The sequence below is a fragment of the Pogonomyrmex barbatus genome, unplaced genomic scaffold (genome assembly GCF_055798465.1).
Source record: "Pogonomyrmex barbatus isolate J1 unplaced genomic scaffold, ASM5579846v1 scaffold12, whole genome shotgun sequence".
NCBI classification, from domain to species: Eukaryota; Metazoa; Arthropoda; class Insecta; order Hymenoptera; family Formicidae; genus Pogonomyrmex; species Pogonomyrmex barbatus.
In genome coordinates, this window is record NW_028297108.1 from 2,299,092 (window position 1) to 2,316,539 (window position 17,448).

At 37.7% G+C, this 17,448-nt stretch overlaps 1 protein-coding gene and 1 long non-coding RNA gene across 11 annotated transcripts in view; one reads left to right on the forward strand and one right to left on the reverse strand.

Moving 5' to 3' along the window:
• Nucleotides 1-17,448, forward strand: part of LOC105426441 (Dpr-interacting protein kappa) — a 164,260-nt gene that overhangs the window by 114,542 nt on the left and 32,270 nt on the right. For 8 of the 10 annotated variants that reach the window (XM_089071387.1, XM_089071389.1, XM_011637665.2 and 5 more), the window contains exon 2: nucleotides 12,141-12,230. In XM_089071387.1, coding sequence (XP_088927513.1) covers nucleotides 12,141-12,230 — 90 coding nt within the window. The remainder of the gene's footprint in view (nucleotides 1-12,140; nucleotides 12,231-17,448) is intronic. The other 2 variants (XM_089071388.1, XM_011637667.2) reach the window with 1 other exon arrangement.
• On the reverse strand, nucleotides 211-14,634 carry LOC148937650 (uncharacterized). Its single transcript, XR_016138051.1, has 2 exons — nucleotides 13,503-14,634; nucleotides 211-8,343 (listed from the first exon to the last, which is right to left on the reverse strand). It is a non-coding gene; the product is annotated as an uncharacterized LOC148937650 (long non-coding RNA).

A 17,448-nucleotide genomic window follows, 5' to 3' on the forward strand; every position in this document is an offset into this window, starting at 1 on the left:
CGCGTGAACAACACACATGGAAACTGGTCTCCAGGTCGCTGCGAAACAAAGTATCCTCGTATAGTGAAAACTCACCCAGCGTACAATGTGTTTATGTTTTATAATTTGAAAATGATAGGCTTTACGACGAAAGAAACGATACGAATATATCAAGATGAATTACTTTATTAGAAAAAAAAATAATCTTTATACTATAATTTTCCCGAGGTATTTTTTATTTTTTGTAAGACATTTATTTAATCATTTATTTAATCATTTTGTGCAAGTAAATTTTAAGTTCTTTAATCAGTTTGTGTCAAAGCTTTAAAATATTGATGTATCGATTTTAACTGTAAACGACGAAGAATGATTTCTGTCAAGATTGTTATAAATAAAATGATTTATTTATTTTTAATTATTTTCAATTGAATTTTATATTAGAATGAACTTTAATTTAAAATTTAATTACTACGCATAGAAAATTTAAGAAAATATATGAAAAAGTAACTTCTTTGAATATTTTATTGGACAAATTATTATAATTTTAAATTATATTCGAGAATTTATATATGAAAAAGAATTTATTCTAACTAAAATGATTTAAATTATAAAGAAAGAGTCTTAAATTCGAGTGATTTTTATATTCCAGGATATTTTATACAAATAAATAATATATATATTTCCAAAGGCTCATTCAACAATCATAGAAAACTTGATTTTGTTAGTTTGATTCGGAAAATATTAATTCTTTTGTGAATAAACTGGGTCATACAATGATGAAAATTTTGCTAGCATAAACAAATAAAAGTTTGAATAAAATAAAAAAATAATTATTTCGTTCTGCAATTTTATTCAATTCTTAATACTTTTTATAATAGGTGCATATATTGTTTTAAATTGATTTTTTTTTTAAATTACTTAACCGCACAAGAATAATGAGTTTATTGATTTGTAAAATTGTATTGTGCAAAATTATGAAATAAAGTTAAGTATTAAATAGTGACACGCACAAAATTTGCTTCAATATTAATTTATGCTTTCATGTGTTTCTTCTTATATCATTTTTTCGGTATTTTTTAGCATATTGAATAAAATATTAACTTTTTGATGAAAGTTAATTTGATTTATTTGGTGTACGTTTGCATTTTACATCTATGACATAAAGAAGACGATTCTTATCGCTCATCATTATTACTGCAAATTATGATATCTCACTTTCCAAATTAGTCGATAAATCTGATTGGTTTAAAAAATAATTGAATTCCTCACGATCATTTTGTTTGCAACCACGGTAAATCAATATCCGGCGGGTAAATTTAAAATGCTATCAAGTTACAATTAACTTGCCGTAGCTCTGAAGGGAGGTCTTAAATCACCGTGTCGAGTATCGACTATCGACATCTTAGACTGACACTAAGAATCGCGCGTTCACTGAAGGAGGACCGTTTAAAAAGTTACAAACTCATTAGCCCGCGTGCAGTCCAGCTATCAGAGTTGTGAGGCGAAAGACTCTCGGCTCTTGTGCACCCCGGAAGTTGGTAAAGAGATCGAAGGCAACCGAATCCCATCTTAATAGAACGTCATTCCAGATAAATTGCAGGACGTCATGGTTACGAGATTGCGCTCAAAGGGCCGTGGAAATACGTGAGACGAATTTGGTTACAGCTCTTATTGCAGAGGTACGAGGGTACAAGTCGCAGGGTCTCGGCCATGTAATGAGCCACTGCTATGCACCGCTATTTTTCTTCCAATGAAATCGATTCTTCGCAAAAACCTGCTTCCGAACAACACGGTATCCGGTATACGGTATCCGAATTAAAAATTCGTTATCTCTATATGCATGTCGTTACGTATAAGATTATCGATTCTTTTCTGATACATTTTTATTAAATTTGATTGTACACAGTTTTGTATTTATTTTTATCGAAACATAAATATACAAGAAATATACAAGATAATCTCGACAACAGGTAGGATCGTATTGTTTATACGTTATTCTAGTCTGGAGTTCTTTAACATTAATAAATCTGGCTATCAAAAGAGCCACACAAAGGCCAGACAAACATGACATAGATTCTTATCTATTATTAGCTATGCCTTCGATATCGTATCGATATGTTCTAACGCGAATGAAAATTACATGAATATCGTGTCTTTTGACTGTTATGCACAAAGAGAATTTTGTAATAGCACACTGTGAGAGCCACGAATAATTTTACAAGTTTTAATTTATAAGAAGGATTACAATTAACAATATAGGAGTTTGCTATTTCAATATATTAAATATCTTTATTAATAGAAATAATATTGGGATAGCACAATCAGAATATCATTAAGTATTAATCATTAAAATTTAGAATAGGATTGAATTTAGGATTCAATATCAAATATTATTGAATATCAATGACGTTGATTTAACATCGCTAGATTTAGTACATTAATATCTGGTACTGAGATACTTTAGTATTTAGTTTGTATTATAATTACAACGACAGTATAATATAATTGTTAAAACAATTTTTGTCAGACATTGTTGATTTTATATTCTGATTCTGAAAAATCCATTTCTCTAAAAAGAAAATAATATTGCGCGTTTCATTTACTTCCGAAATTGATTATATTATACAGCATAATGCTCTTGATAAACGAATTAATTTTCTTAATCAGATTTACAATATGATGAACAGAATACGCGAACGGAGAAAAAAGTCAATTTCTGTCGAATATGATTTATTGTAAAGGTATCGCGCGCGTACAAGAGTTAACGCACTAGTACCACGAGTTACGTGCGCGATGTCGGCGTGTCCGCAACGTGAAAACTTAATCGCATTGAATCCTCGTTTCAGCATCCGTTGCGGGACACGCCAGCGTTATCGGCGCGTCCTCGCGCGTACCATTTCCCGCGCGTCCGCGCCCCGATCCGGCACTGGAAAAATTCGAGTCCGGTCGTTAAGCCGCGGTCGCAAATGCATTTAAGCATTCGCCGTTGTTCAAGATCCCATTGAGCGCCGTGTCAATATAAATGTAAATGTCATTGGGAGCCGTGCGAGCGCATACATTGACGGTCTCTGGAGAACGATTGCTCGCGGAGAATATTGCAGATGCCCGTATGGGACGTCCGCCGCAATTGAATTGCCCTTCGGATTGGAACGTATAGAAATGTGTACGGTTGGCACTTTGTTTCGCGTATCGATCGTTCACGACCATCGGGAACGCGGAATCCGCAGCGAACGCTCTCTCGCAACGTCGAAGAGTGCGCTCCAATTGATCCGCCGTGCCGAATCGCGCGTTGCGCTACGCCGCGCCGCCCCCCTCGCGTCTCTCGTGCCGTTTTACCGTGCGAGAGATTTGCAGATCGCGAATTAGCGTACGTCGACACGTTTCGTTGTGAGACCTTTCGACGGGCGCGACGACGTCGATAACTCGATTTAACCGCATCCACGCCCGTCTCTGCCGTGCGTTTCTCGAAAATGGTTACACGCTATATACACATTACTATAATTAAACCCTATCCTTCCTGTCCCCCTTTCTCGCCTCAACGCTCCCTTGACGTATACTGAACCGTGTATGAATTTTTCCATAAATGTTACACGTCGCATTTCCAGCGATTTTTTTTTCCCATCATTTTTTTTAAATCTAAATGCTGGTACAAACATGAATCATTGCAATATGACGAGACTTACGAATAGTCATGTATATAATATTATTACGCATTACTTATTTATTCGTTACATCCGTATTGCATCTGGCGGAATAATAAACTGTAAATTTGTAAAACTTAATTTCACGGCCCCGATGTCAGCTACAAATCTCCACGATCGCGCGACTCGGGCATTGCGCTATGCGGTTTTTTCCACGTTATCAGTAATTAAAAAGGGCGAGAATAGAGTAAAATGAAAAATAGCGCAAGTGGCAGTCGTGAAATATGAAAGCTGCTTGAGCCACGCTTTTTTCTACCCAACCGGCGCTTATCTACAGCTTTATGCGCGTTATTCGATTTTCGTGCGTGCATTGTTCACCGCGGAGCACCGGAAACAAAGCGTTATCTTTAAGCCGAAACAATGTTCCTCTCTCAATCTGCGCATGAAATAACCAGTTGCAACGATCCGCTAGAATCGCCATCATCGATCACGTGTGTGATGTATGCAGCGATATCGAAAGCGAATCCCTTTTTAACACAGACGAATGATCCTCGCTCCGAAACCAGGGATTTTTTGCAGATTTTTGTGTGCAGTATTTGTCGGTTGATACACGCGCGTCACGAAATCGAGCGTAGCATCCGATTTAAATGTATCGATCCTACTGATAGCCTTCAGATGTAATGCGATGCTTAGATCGGAGGTATGGGATATGTGAATATTTCAAATCTGCTGCTAAGCCCCGAGCTGTACCTCTTTCTCAAGGGGACAGAGTTAACTGTTGCCTGCATTACGTACACATGTGCGTGTCTTTTCACAATTAGACAATATAATTTAATGCAGAACTGTTGATGGAGTCACGTAATATTGTTGAAATGTTATACTTATAATAATTTTATCTTATAAAAGCAGAAAAAAAAATTATACAGGCATCATATATGCGGTTGCAAAGCCTTTAAACATGTCGAAGATAATGAATGTAGCGCTTTTCATAAATAATGATTATAAATAAAGCCTGAACTCGATATCGGAAAATATGTGACACATATTGCCGTCAAAATATATGAGAATGGATAAACCACATTTTTCGCGTAATCCGTCAAAATATGATCGAATGGACAAAGCTATGTTAAATACTGGTTTTAATTATTTCTGAGGGTATTAATGAAATCTCATATAGAAAGTATAAACAAATTATTATTAGTTGACATTCTGTAAAATTATTGGAATGCCCCTTATATTAAAAAATAACCATCAGGATATTATTATAATATTAAATTTAACATTAATATTAAATTTGTTTTTCTTTTTTATATTTTTTTATAATATTATTCATAGAAAAACGGAAAGCGCAAACAATTTTTACAGAATTCTTTTATAGAATTTTGCAAAACTATGCACAACTATTTAACTCGTGCATTAATAACTTGTCGTATTTTGAATGAAAGAACGAAAGATGTTGGATTTGTCAAGAATAAATTAAACAATGAGAATTTAGCGTATATACTGACCATTCATACGTATATAGAATACACCATCATGGCGGTTTAAGAAAGATATTAATTCATAAATCACTCGGTAAAAAGAGACCGAAATTATTCCCTTAAGAAGCAGGTAGTCAAGTTGATTTACGATTTTCCATGAATCACCCGACTCCGGAGCTTCTCGTTAGCAAAAAAATGAAGAGCGCGCACGCTGTTAACGCGGCGCGGCGGAGAGAGAATTTGAGATACTCCGTTTCATGCGCTTGGAAGAACGTGGGATATTCGGCGAACCGTGCAAAAAGAATGCGCGACCGGTGAGCAATGCCGGGTGTTACGCGAAAAGTTCGCGTTTGCAGCATGCACGCATCTTCGCTGCTATTAACATTTCATCTGACGAAGAAACGCCTGCGCCCCGGCCGTACGCCGGCCGAGATAAGGGGGTTGCACGTGTGCTGGTACGTGTGCTGGTACGTGTGCTCGGGATGAGAGAGGAACATACCGTGACCCAAGAAATACCTTCCGCCGCCTTACTCTTCCTCGGGGTTGGCGTGTGCTGAGTCTGTTCACGAGATTCTGCGGGTACGCAAGTTGCCGCAAGGGGTTTCCTTCACCACCAAGTTGGAAACTTATGCTGACTCCGGGCCAAGCGATAGTGCCGGGCGGAGGGCAAGAGAGACGATACTTTGACACATATTTTATTTAGCGTGCCAAGACAAGTTTTTATGAAAGAAGGTACAGATCGTATCGGCCAGACGAGGTTGAAATGATGAAGGATTTCAGTCCTTCGAGTTCGAAGGAACAATAATTAACGTATCGCTTACATTTTTAATCAATTTCTCTTTCTGCAACAAAAGGAATTTTATTTTCATCTTGATTCTTTTTTTAAATTAAAGTTTCTATCAATAATAAAATATGACCGTTAAGAAAACTAATTTAAATGAAATTAAAGTGACGACAAACGATGATGATTATAAATAAGAGGAATAAATAAGAATAATAATCTCTAGAAAGAGGATATTATTCTGATATCAACAGACAAATATCTTTATACATTTATTACTAGTTAAATCTTCTTTCATAAATCATATCCTTGCATGCGAAATCGAATATATTTCTTTACTGGATCAAAATTCACTAATGTAAGATGAAGCCTCTCTAATGTACTAAGCCGATACCTTGTAAATTCTATGACTACAGGATTGTAGAAGGTTGTAAGAGGGGGGCTTTAGAAACTTGTCCCCAGCCCGAAGCGAAGTGTGTTCTGCTACGGAGAAGGGCACATTACTTTGATTCATCTATTATTTAATGGAAGCGCAAAAAGTTAGAAAAAAAGGAAAGAAAAATGAAAAGACAGACGAAGTTTAGGACAGAGCATAACCATTTTCGCTCTTTTACGACGGTCCCGCTTAATTTGCTACGCGATTGCCACTTCTGCGCTTCCTCGAATGAAGACAGCTCCGAGATCCAATTTTACCTAGTTTTTCAAGTTGTCGGTACTTCGGAGTTAGTGCCTTTTATTCCTGCAGATCTTATCCTTTCCCTTTCCACACTATACCGTTTTCCTGACCTCGTTGCGCCTCTTCACCTTTCCGACTATTCTCCACTCGGTCTTCACGTTACTTCTGTTCGCAACTTGCATCTCTCTTTCCCTACCTAGTAGGAAGATCCAGAGAGTGTATAAAGAGAAAAGGATTAACATGATTGAGTGTAAAATTAAATTTATTCCTCTGCAGATTTCCGTAATATCCTTAACCTCTTGAGAATTCGTATATCTTTGTAGCCATTGCGATCCCGCGCGACTTTGACGTATTTTCCAATAACTGAAGAAGATATTAATTAAATTTAAAAGCTGGATACGAGATGCAATTAGCGGAACTCCAAGGTGCACAGAATTATCGAAGATTATTTCGAATTTATAATTGTAAGCAAAAGCATCACTAAAATAAAAGATATTACTTCATTTTTTTAGTTAACTAAAGGAGGTTAATTATGTAAGAAAGTACGATTTTATTTTTCAAGTTCTTTCTTGTAATTAATTAATTAATTTGAATTTTAACGAAGTAGATATTCATGAATTTAATATGCGAATGATGAGTGCGAGTCGAGCATTTTGGCTCTACGGCCTCTGCCTTTTTAATTCTCTGTTGAATTTTAGTTCAGTTGTTACGGCGCCGTCGCTTGAATTAGTTAAAGAGCCTATCGGAAAAGTGGCGACAGACCGGAACGAACCAACTTGGGTAAAACACTCCTTTGGGTGTATAAAGCTGTATTAGGCACCGTACCTTACTTCGTCGTGCAACTTCCTAGTGTCGCTCGGAGACTCACGATCCTTCGGGGATTTACATGCGGTCGAGAACCATTGAGCGGGACAAAGTGAATAATCAATGTGCACAAAATTATGTTAAGCATACTATGACTTTCGTTGTCCGCAATGAATCAGCATTCTGTAAGCAGGAATGACAAAGATGTTCGAGAAAATACATGAGAAACAAGAAATTATATACTAGTAATGCGGGTACGTAACATAACTGCTGACATACATATGAATTTTGAACAATGAAGTTAATCCAACCAAAAGTGTTCTGCAGTTGAATGTAGCAAGCTAATACTCATTGTAAAATAATACCATTGGATTACAAAGGCACGTAATCTGCCTTTACCTTCCATTATTTTCTATTATGTATCTCAGTTTCCATTTATTTAATTGAATAATCACAACAATAAGAGATTATTTTGCTCGCATCTAAACGATAAAGTTGTCAATAAGTTTCCTTTTGCTAATAAAATACTTACAGTGACGCTAATGCTATCTTTTTTATATTGTGTACGTTTGTAAAGTGTACCAAAATCTTACGATAAAAAATTCTCGATAATGGTTTAAAATATATTTTGACTTTTTTATATCCATCTATTAAATCGTATTATAGAAATATAGGAGAAATAACAAGATTACAATAACAAGATCGACAATAAGTTCGATATGACAGATATGTTTTCATAAAGACAAAAAAACGATATTTTACAGAAATTCAACGAGTAAAACACAATGTGAAGAAAGCAACAATTTGGTGAGGTGTCTCGATTTTTCAATCGGGTTCATTATTCTTTCTTGCGATTTCCTTCTTTTTTAGTGCTCCTTCTGGTATTCCGGTTTCTTGATAAATAGTTCTTGGCAGTTTGACCTTTCGATGTGAATTCACGAGAAGAGACAAATCGATTCCGTTCCCTAGTGACCCGATCGTCTGTAACAAATATTACATCGTTCGATAACGATCGCTCTACAGCGTTTTTGCGTTACCTCGGTTTTTGAAAAAAACTAAAGAATCATGCTATATTAATTATCTTGACTCTCATCTTTTTTTTTAGTCAGTGATTATGATTGTTACTTAAACTTCGATACAGAATGGCAATGTCTGGCAAGTTCAGCAGAAAAAGCAGCTTTGCAACTGTAAAATCCTTTTTATATAATTGGTTTATATATTTAGATCCATGAAGAACTAATGGCAAAAACCAATCATATAAAAAATTTTTACAACAGTAAAGTGCAAAGCTGCTTTCTCTGCTAAACGCAGCCAATGCCGCGACGTGTAAAAATTTGCAGACAATCCGCGACAATAATACTTTTTCCATTCTCTCTGCATGCAACGGCAATCATGTAATCATGGCTGTATTACATTGCGACATGTAAAGCGTGGGTTACGTTTCGCGGAGCTTATGTAGCAGAACGTAAAGTAAATACCGCAAACTTGAATAGTTCGAACATACTGCGTAAGCCAAGCGTAGCGCATCAAGCTAGCTGGTATGTTTGTATCTACATCGCTATCACGATGAAAGGCAGAAGCTCCGAAAAGCTGTCTCCTGATTGCGCGTAACCGCGCCCGGCGCCAAGATTAGTCCATTAATCTTATACGGACGCACGCGATATCGCAGTTTCATGAAGAGGCTACGTCCTAAATAAATGCCGCCGCTCGAAACATCGAGGCTATGGCGTAGAAAATGCAGTTGCGCAATGGCACAGTGATGGTTGCGCCAGTGCCGAATGAGAAAAAGAGGGAAAAAAATAGCGACGCGGCAGAATGGCTCGTATGCGAACTCCAACAATGAAACCTTTCTTAGCAGTACACTGTTAGCGATGCTCGGAATGGAACAGCGGTCGTGGTCAATGGATAGAATTCAGTTATCCAAGTTTGTAACAAAAACATTGAAATGCAATAGAATCGCTAAAAAAAAAGAATTATAGCAAAAATCTGAAAGAATACGTTATTGCTGCAATTTTTCTCGTTTTTATTAATCGAAAAGAAATTAATCGAAAAAGATTTTATATGCGATATATTATAAATGCATTTCAGACATGTCGATACTATAAAAATAAGTGGTCCTATTGTAATAAGATTTACATAAACTCAATGGAAACGCTTGCAAAATATTTATTAACGAATCTTCGCGTAACAGATTTATTTCAAAATTATGCATTCATCATAAAGCTATCTCGCAAAAATTATTATAAATTTTTTGCACAAAGTCAAATTTAAAACGAAATGAAACATTTTGACAGATTTATGTCGTCGTTATTAATTTATTGCAACGCGCCGCGCAATTACTCGCAATGTTCGTAATTGTAATTTCAAATTTTCACTTGTGCACGAAAGACACAAAACATGCGTATATATTGGCTTTTACAAATTTACATTTCCCTCGTGTAATCTACTAGTCTCGTGCTCATAATGCAAGTAATTTTACTCTCTGTCATCTGCGAATGTAATTATCCTCAAGTTGCTCCGTGGCTCGCATTTATGAGACGCACGAAGTTATATAACTATTGGGGAAGCGCCATCACTGAACATCGTTAAACTCGCGACAAACGGTTGTCATAATCTCCAAGTTTAGATAGTTTCGTCACCTCGAATTCGCTGGAAAATATCATAATGTTATCACGCATTACCATCCAACAAATTCGTGACGATTCGTACGCACTGACCTATATTGTACACTGTATAACGCATGTTATTTTTAATTTTTTTTTACTTTTTGTTAAGATAAATTGTTTAATCTGGATAGAATATATAATCTTTGCTAATGGATTTGGATATTTTAAAAGATTGTAAATACAACAATTTTAGAGAGAAATATATATTTATTGCATCTATTTGTTACACTGATGCCAGTTTTACAAATGTAAGATGCAAAAGACTACAAATAGAAAATATTTTAACAAAACATCCATATACCTTTCCCAAAATGCTTTCAAAAACTCGTGAAAACAGAAACTTTTAATGGTAGAGCTCTATCTTTGCTCAGAGAAATTTTTCTTCAAAAAGAAGAATTATGAGAAACATTACTGCCACATTAAATTAAAACAATTGATATAAAGATCAACACAGTAATTATAAACTGGATAAAATAGCTAAACGTATTTATTTTATCAATAAGTTTAAAAATTTTGCTCTGACAGCACTATGGGTTGTTTGTATACTTGTGTGTTATGTTTCGCTTTTATTATCGATAGATTTAATGGCTGTGCGAGCTGTGGAGCGTCAGATTTATTTTTCACCGGTATAAAAAAGCACCACGAGGTATTTTAAACAACGCACTGTAATTTTACACTCGTCAGGACTAGAACGGTTGCTACCACGGTCATTCAACATCCTACCTTCGTATTGCACAGTGAGTGATTTTAAAGAGCAGAGTCGAAACAAATGACGAGGTGGCATCGTATTTCGTAACTCTTATCTTCAACAACAAATTTCGCACTATAAATTTTTATAAATTTTGTTGCGAGATAGCTTTTTATCGTTATTAGATAATAATCTAGTAAATGTTTTTTATACTATAATTATGAAATATTTCTGTTCTTATCAACTTTTAATCAACAGCTCGTAACTAAACTAATAATTTTTAAAATTATCCTTTAATATCTTATATTTATGTTCCATCATACACGTTTAAGAAATTCTTTTATGTAATTATATCTTCTGTTTTTATAAAATAACATCTAATTTTATGCGATTGTCATTTATGTGATAAGATAAATTATGTAAGAAGATAAATTTCTTACAAGTCTCATATGTCTTATAGGTCTCATGTGTTCTCAAAGTGATGCGCGTCACTTGTGAACGATGTAAACGATGTTCCTGGCGACGTATGGCCGGTGTTCATTGTGTGTCACTTGTCACACTTCAATGCAATTTCGCATATAAATCTATGGAACTGTTTCAAAATGACATGTCGCGGATAAAATATCGTTAATATGTATCGCTTTTTCCCAATATGACAATCCGCAGTCGTACAATCAATTTTTTCAATTTGATCAATTTTTTAATTATAATAATTATATATTTAAAAAGTCGATGGATATGTGTATAGAATTTTTTTATAGTCTAGACAGAACATGCGTTTAACGTTTAAACTTTTTATATTTATATTTACTTCTAAATATATCTACATGTTATAAAATAATGCAAATAAGAAATTTTGTAATTTTGTGATTTTGTAATTTGTTTGTCTTATTTTATAAAATGTACAAGAAATTCCAATTGTGTTTCCAATTATATAACAAAATTCTGCAAATTTCTCTGGAATAGATGTGAGTTCAACGATGCTGTTAACGTAAAGATATTCTCTGTATCGGAGTATTCGTCCGTAAATCGAGTTCACGAGTAATATCAGAGTACTCAAAATCACGGTCGATTTAATGGATTTCGATTAAACTGATTCTCGAACGTTTTTGATCTAATCGGATTTTCGATATGTTTCGCGTTGGCACGCACTACGGTTTCTGATATTGTTTCGTTGTTGATACATTGTTGTTATGACAACGTTATGATTCGTGCAAACAGTCGAGGCTTGCAGAAATTAATTTACTTCAGTTGATATCTAAAAAAATAATCGAATACGCGAGAATTTTTCGATATTTTCGTAATCGGATAACAATGGTGCAAGTCTCAATAGCCTCGGATGGCACTTGATAGGTGAAAAAGGTTTTTTGCAATAAACGATCATCTCTCAATTCTCTAACGTCTCGCACTCTCCTGTGTTACAGGGCGACAAGCGAGGAATCTGTTACTGGGACAGACATCGGGCCATCATCACGGTACGCAGGATGCATCATTATCGGACAGTTACAATAACAGTGAGTGACCATACGTTGACGAGCGCAATCCAGTTGGAAATCACTAGCAAAAGCCGCTAGATCCCGTGGGATGTTGCGGAAATGCACTCGATGTCGAAAATCGGACTCGCGTGGCTGCACGTTGCGAGTGTCGACCAGGGCCGAGTATTATCGTCTTTGTTGTTTGCGTTAAAGGCCAAAATAAACTGCAAACACCGGCGCTTTCGCGTTACGTTAACGGTCGTTGCACGTGTGGAGAGGACGCGTGTGTGTACATCGTACGTGGAGTACATCGCGGCGGGCACCTCGTGAAATGGGCCATTTCGCGCCTCGGCATATCCGCTTGCTTGTAAAATAACTTTCCCTCTTCTTTCCGCCATCACGATTCGATTCTTTCCCGCACCACCGACCTCGAGCTCTTTTCGATATTACATCGCGACGATAAACCCGCGGTGGGCTTATCGCCGTATCGGGGCGCGCAGATTGTTTTATATGTATAATCCCTATTGAAAATAATCCCCATCCCCGTGCAGCATATACGCACGCGAGTGCCGTCGCCTGGCAATGGATTTTTATGCCGCCCATTTTTTGTGTCACGTATCGATCATTACGAAATGGTGAGCGCCAACGAGTTATTTTTTGTTGAATCGCATGGCTGCATAATGCAAGCAACAAGCCATATATTGCTCCATGGATGGCGTACGTCAAACGGTGAAGTAATACAAAATAATATCTGCGATGCAATCGTTTTAATTTTATGAGCAGTTTCGTTATTGTCGTGTATTAAAGAACGATATATGTATTACTATTCGGAACAAAGCAACTTTCTGATATGAAAACGTGATCAAATTATGTTCTTATATAAAACAAGCAAAATTTTTAGCATATGATTAAAACATAGTCTAATGTATTAATGAAATTCATTGTTTTCGTTTTATTTGGGCTATTTGTTCATTGCTCTTTGAAATTTAATTGGACGTTTTTTTTTAAACGGGAATAAATAAATGTATCTAGGAAGAAATCGAAAGAGAGCTATTGATTATTTTATATTTATAGGAATGTGATCTCTTTGAATAATGAAAGTACAAGTTTTTATTGATAATTATAAAAATAGAACATGAGTCACAATAATATTTATATAAAGATCTCCAAAATTAGACTTTATCTCATTCTATCTGGCACAATTTTATAATAATGTCACTTCTATTATTTTATTGCGTTTCTCTTCACTTAGGACGTATAGCTTATCGATAAGTATATTCAGTATCGAAGTTTTTATGCAATTATACTTACACGACTGTGTGATTGATATTTATAACAGAAATATTTTTATCAAAACAAACAATATTTTTATCCCAGTTCGACATTGCTTAGTAATCATTTGCATATGTCTTACAATCGATATCAGAGAAGCACTTAAGTAGAAACGGTTCGACGAGCCGTCCTCAAATCCCGACGTCAGATAAAAATATATCAGCTACGTCACAAAAGTCGGATGAAATCTCGCCAAACTTCACCACATCTACCGCCTGTCTACCCACTTCGCCCTCTCCGGTCCTCCACATCCTCGTCAGGATTCTAGCCCGGTTTTTTTGTTCGCGAAAATCCGCGACGGAAACCTCCGAGAGGAGAAGTTTCGGAATGCAGTGACTCTCTAAATGTCCCTTCCCCGGTCTCGCCGTCGCCGTCCTACATCCCCTTCTATTTGCCCGTTCCGCGCCGATCGATATCACCAACACTCGTGATTTCGAAGCTGGGTGCCGGTTTTCGTAGCGGGACGGAGGTAGAAACGCGCGGCAAGACGCAACGTCGGTCTACGGACACGCGCGAATCATTCGTCACAATGGTGACGTGCTGCCGCTCGACTTGCCACCCCTTTGCTGTCCCCGCAATTCCTCCCCTTCCTAGAGAGAAGTCTATCGTTATGCGCGTGTTCGATGTTTCCTTCCTTCCTTCCTTCCTTCCTTCCTTCCTTCCTTCCTTCCTTCCTTCCTTCCTGCCTTCCTTCCTTTCTTCCTTCCTTCCTTCCTTCCTTCCTTCCTTCCTTCCTGCCTTCCTTCCTTTCTTCCTTCCTTCCTTTCTTCCTTCCTTCCTTCCTTCCTTTCTTCCTTCCTTCCTTCCTTCCTTCCTTCCTTCCTTCTTTCCTTCCTTCCTTCCTTCCTTCCTTCCTTCTTTCCTTCCTTCCTTCCTTGCTTCCTTTCTTTCTCCCTTCTTTCCTTCCTTCTTTTCTTCCTTCCTTCCTTCCTTCCTTCCTTTCTTCCTTCCTTCCTTCCTTCCTTCTTTCCTTCCTTCCTTCCTTCCTTCCTTTCTTCCTTCCTTCCTTCCTTTCTTCCTTCCTTCCTTCCTTCCTTCTTTCCTTCCTTCTTTCCTTCCTTTCTTCCTTCCTTCCTTCCTTCTCTTCTTCTTTCCTCACTTCCTTCATTCCCATCCGATTTGCTGCTCTACCTGTTTTCCTTGACGAAAAGAATTCTCCCTTCATCTGAAACGATCTTGCCGTCGTGCACGCCGAGACTAATCGGTAACATGGGCACTCGGGAAATCTTACGATCTGACCAATTCCTCGGGAAAAGGAACGACAACTCCTATGCGGAACAGACGTTTCTTTGCGATGTTAATTTGCGATGTTTCGCCTACGTAGATTTCTCGCGAGATTTTTAATATAGATGTTCTCTCTCGTTGCATTGGAGTCACCATTGCAATCGGCTGCAAGAATAAAGGCAACGGATCGGTATAACGGTAATATCTCATGTACATACATCTATGAAATAGAATGTAAAATTTATAAGTATTATATTTATTTAGATTATTTTGTTTCTCTTATTATAATGTTACAATTAATTGTCAAGTTTTATCATATTTAATCATTTTGTTGTAATATTTTATTGTGACATATATGATAACGAGGATAGAGATAACTTTGTGTAGTTGCCATTATCGGATTCCAACCGAGGTGAAGCAAATTCACTTTACAGCGCATGACCCAAAAAAGTTTTAATCATATCGCATTAATAACGTAAACTAATCAGGCACCAGTTAGACTGTTAATTAACTGTCTCGACTGTAGGACGGATGATGAATAATTTAATGTTTACGGTTCGTTTGCACCCTAATCAACCGAGTCGCCTGCGTTAAGCGGGCAATGTGGGAAGTTGGGGTTGTTTAGATAAACCAAGGAGATGGCATTATTTGGAGAGAAGTTTACTCGTCGTGAGACAATCAGATTCGTAACTAGACCTCCCGCTCTGAATAAGAGCTGAATAAGATCCAGTTGTAATTTGTGGAAATGAACCGATTGTCATCTTGCTGATGTGCATGCGAATGACGATGTAAGCCGATGACTAAACAAAGCTAGCAGATACAATTTTTACCCTGCCAGCAATTATAATAATTATTAACAATATTGAGCTTTAAATGAAAATGATAATAAAGATTAAATAATGTTTATTAAATAAGATTAAAATTATTACTTTTGTAAGATTAAACGGGAACAATTAATATTGTCGATATACTTGCTCTTTGAAATCTTTGCCTGAACTTTTTCTGTAATTTGAGGTCGAAAAAAATTATACAAATGTCCTGTTTGTTTCAGCAATGAATAGCATATATTGTGTTGTTACGTAAAACATGTGCGGCGCAAAATTTGAATAACTTGAAAACCACGCAAACCGGGCATACCGTATTGCAAGTAATATTTGTCCTCGTTAAGAGACAAAATCAAAGACGATAAGGGAATAAGAGACGGAGTTAGACCGAGTATAAGAAGACCTTGCTTGAATCTTAAACTAACCGGCACGACTACCGGCACGGCACATTTCGGAGACGAAGTGCTCAGGCGCGGGCATGAATATGAATGAGTCCGCGGGGTGATGTTCTGAAGTGCGAAATAAAATAATTTCCTTCGTCGTAGCTCGCGGCTTCGCGTTGCCGCGGAATATGCACGAGGCAGGCATGGCGTCATTGGGTGACGCGCTGAAGGCGAGAGAGAAGAGAACGTGGGAATAAAGTACGAGGAGTGACGAACGTAAGAGAGACGCGTGAGATCCGGGAGCTCATGGAGCCCGCTTCTTTATCGCCGCGGCGGACGATGTTTCTCTCGCGTTTCCATGTCACGATATTCCGTCTGTCGAAATTTCCGACGGTGGCGAAAGAGATACGCGGGAATGAGACGCGGGAAAGAGGAGGATGCGCTACGAGCTGGTGAATAGTTAGTAAACGTTAAGTAACTGGCGCTGTATCGACCTGCCAAGTGTATGCATATCGGATTTCGGTGGTGGCAGCGAAGACGGCGGCGGCGGCGGCGACGGAGGCGGCGGAGGCGGCAGCCCCCAAGGCACAATTCAGCGAGATATTACATTTAAACGGGACTTTATTTATCCAGCCGACTGCGTTATTCCTGCACCATGGTACGCGCTGCCATCCCCTTCGTCTTTTCTCTTACTTACTACGCATTACCGTACCAGACGACACTTCCTGCGGCTATTATCCAGCGTATCGCTCGTTCCCGTCGTAGTGAGGTCTCGTTCTCCACAGTTATTCCGCCTACAAATCGCTACCAGATGGGGAAAATTGAATTAGTCACGGCCACACTTGTAATTATAGCCTGGTTGCCCTTCTTACCTCTCGACCACCACCATGGTCTTACCCCTGGTCGTACGATTGTCTCACTCTCGCCACTTTCGTCCGATTTACCGCGCACGTACAGGGCTGCTAATAACAGTAATTTTTCCTACAATTTAATTTCATGCAAAAGTTTCCAGCTTCGATCGTTGCGAATGGTCGTTTTCTTCTTTTTCCTCTCTCTCTCTCTCTCTCTCTCTCTCTCTCTCTCTCTCTCTCTCTCTCTCTATCTCTCTCTCTCTTTCTCTCTTCTTTTTCGTTCTCTAAGCGCAAAGTGAAATCCGCACGCGCGCCAACCGGAGGTGGCAGAATCAGGACGGGAATATTAGAAATATTGGCCGAGTATATTTTTCGTTGGAATCACCCTTTCCGCGCGCGATGCCTCTGAGGGGTGATTTCCACATATATATATGTCGCGCGACACCCTTAGTGGTTCCCAGCCGTGCCTCTAGAGTGCTTTTAAAAATAATGAAGATCACTTTCTCTGCCCTGTTATTTTCTTTTTATCCGACCTCTTTGTCTCGTCGAGCTTTCCTTTATTGCCTGATTTATCGCTTGACGTTGCAGCATTAATATATTTTCCGTAGGATTAAATCCTGAAATATGACGATTTCAAAACTGA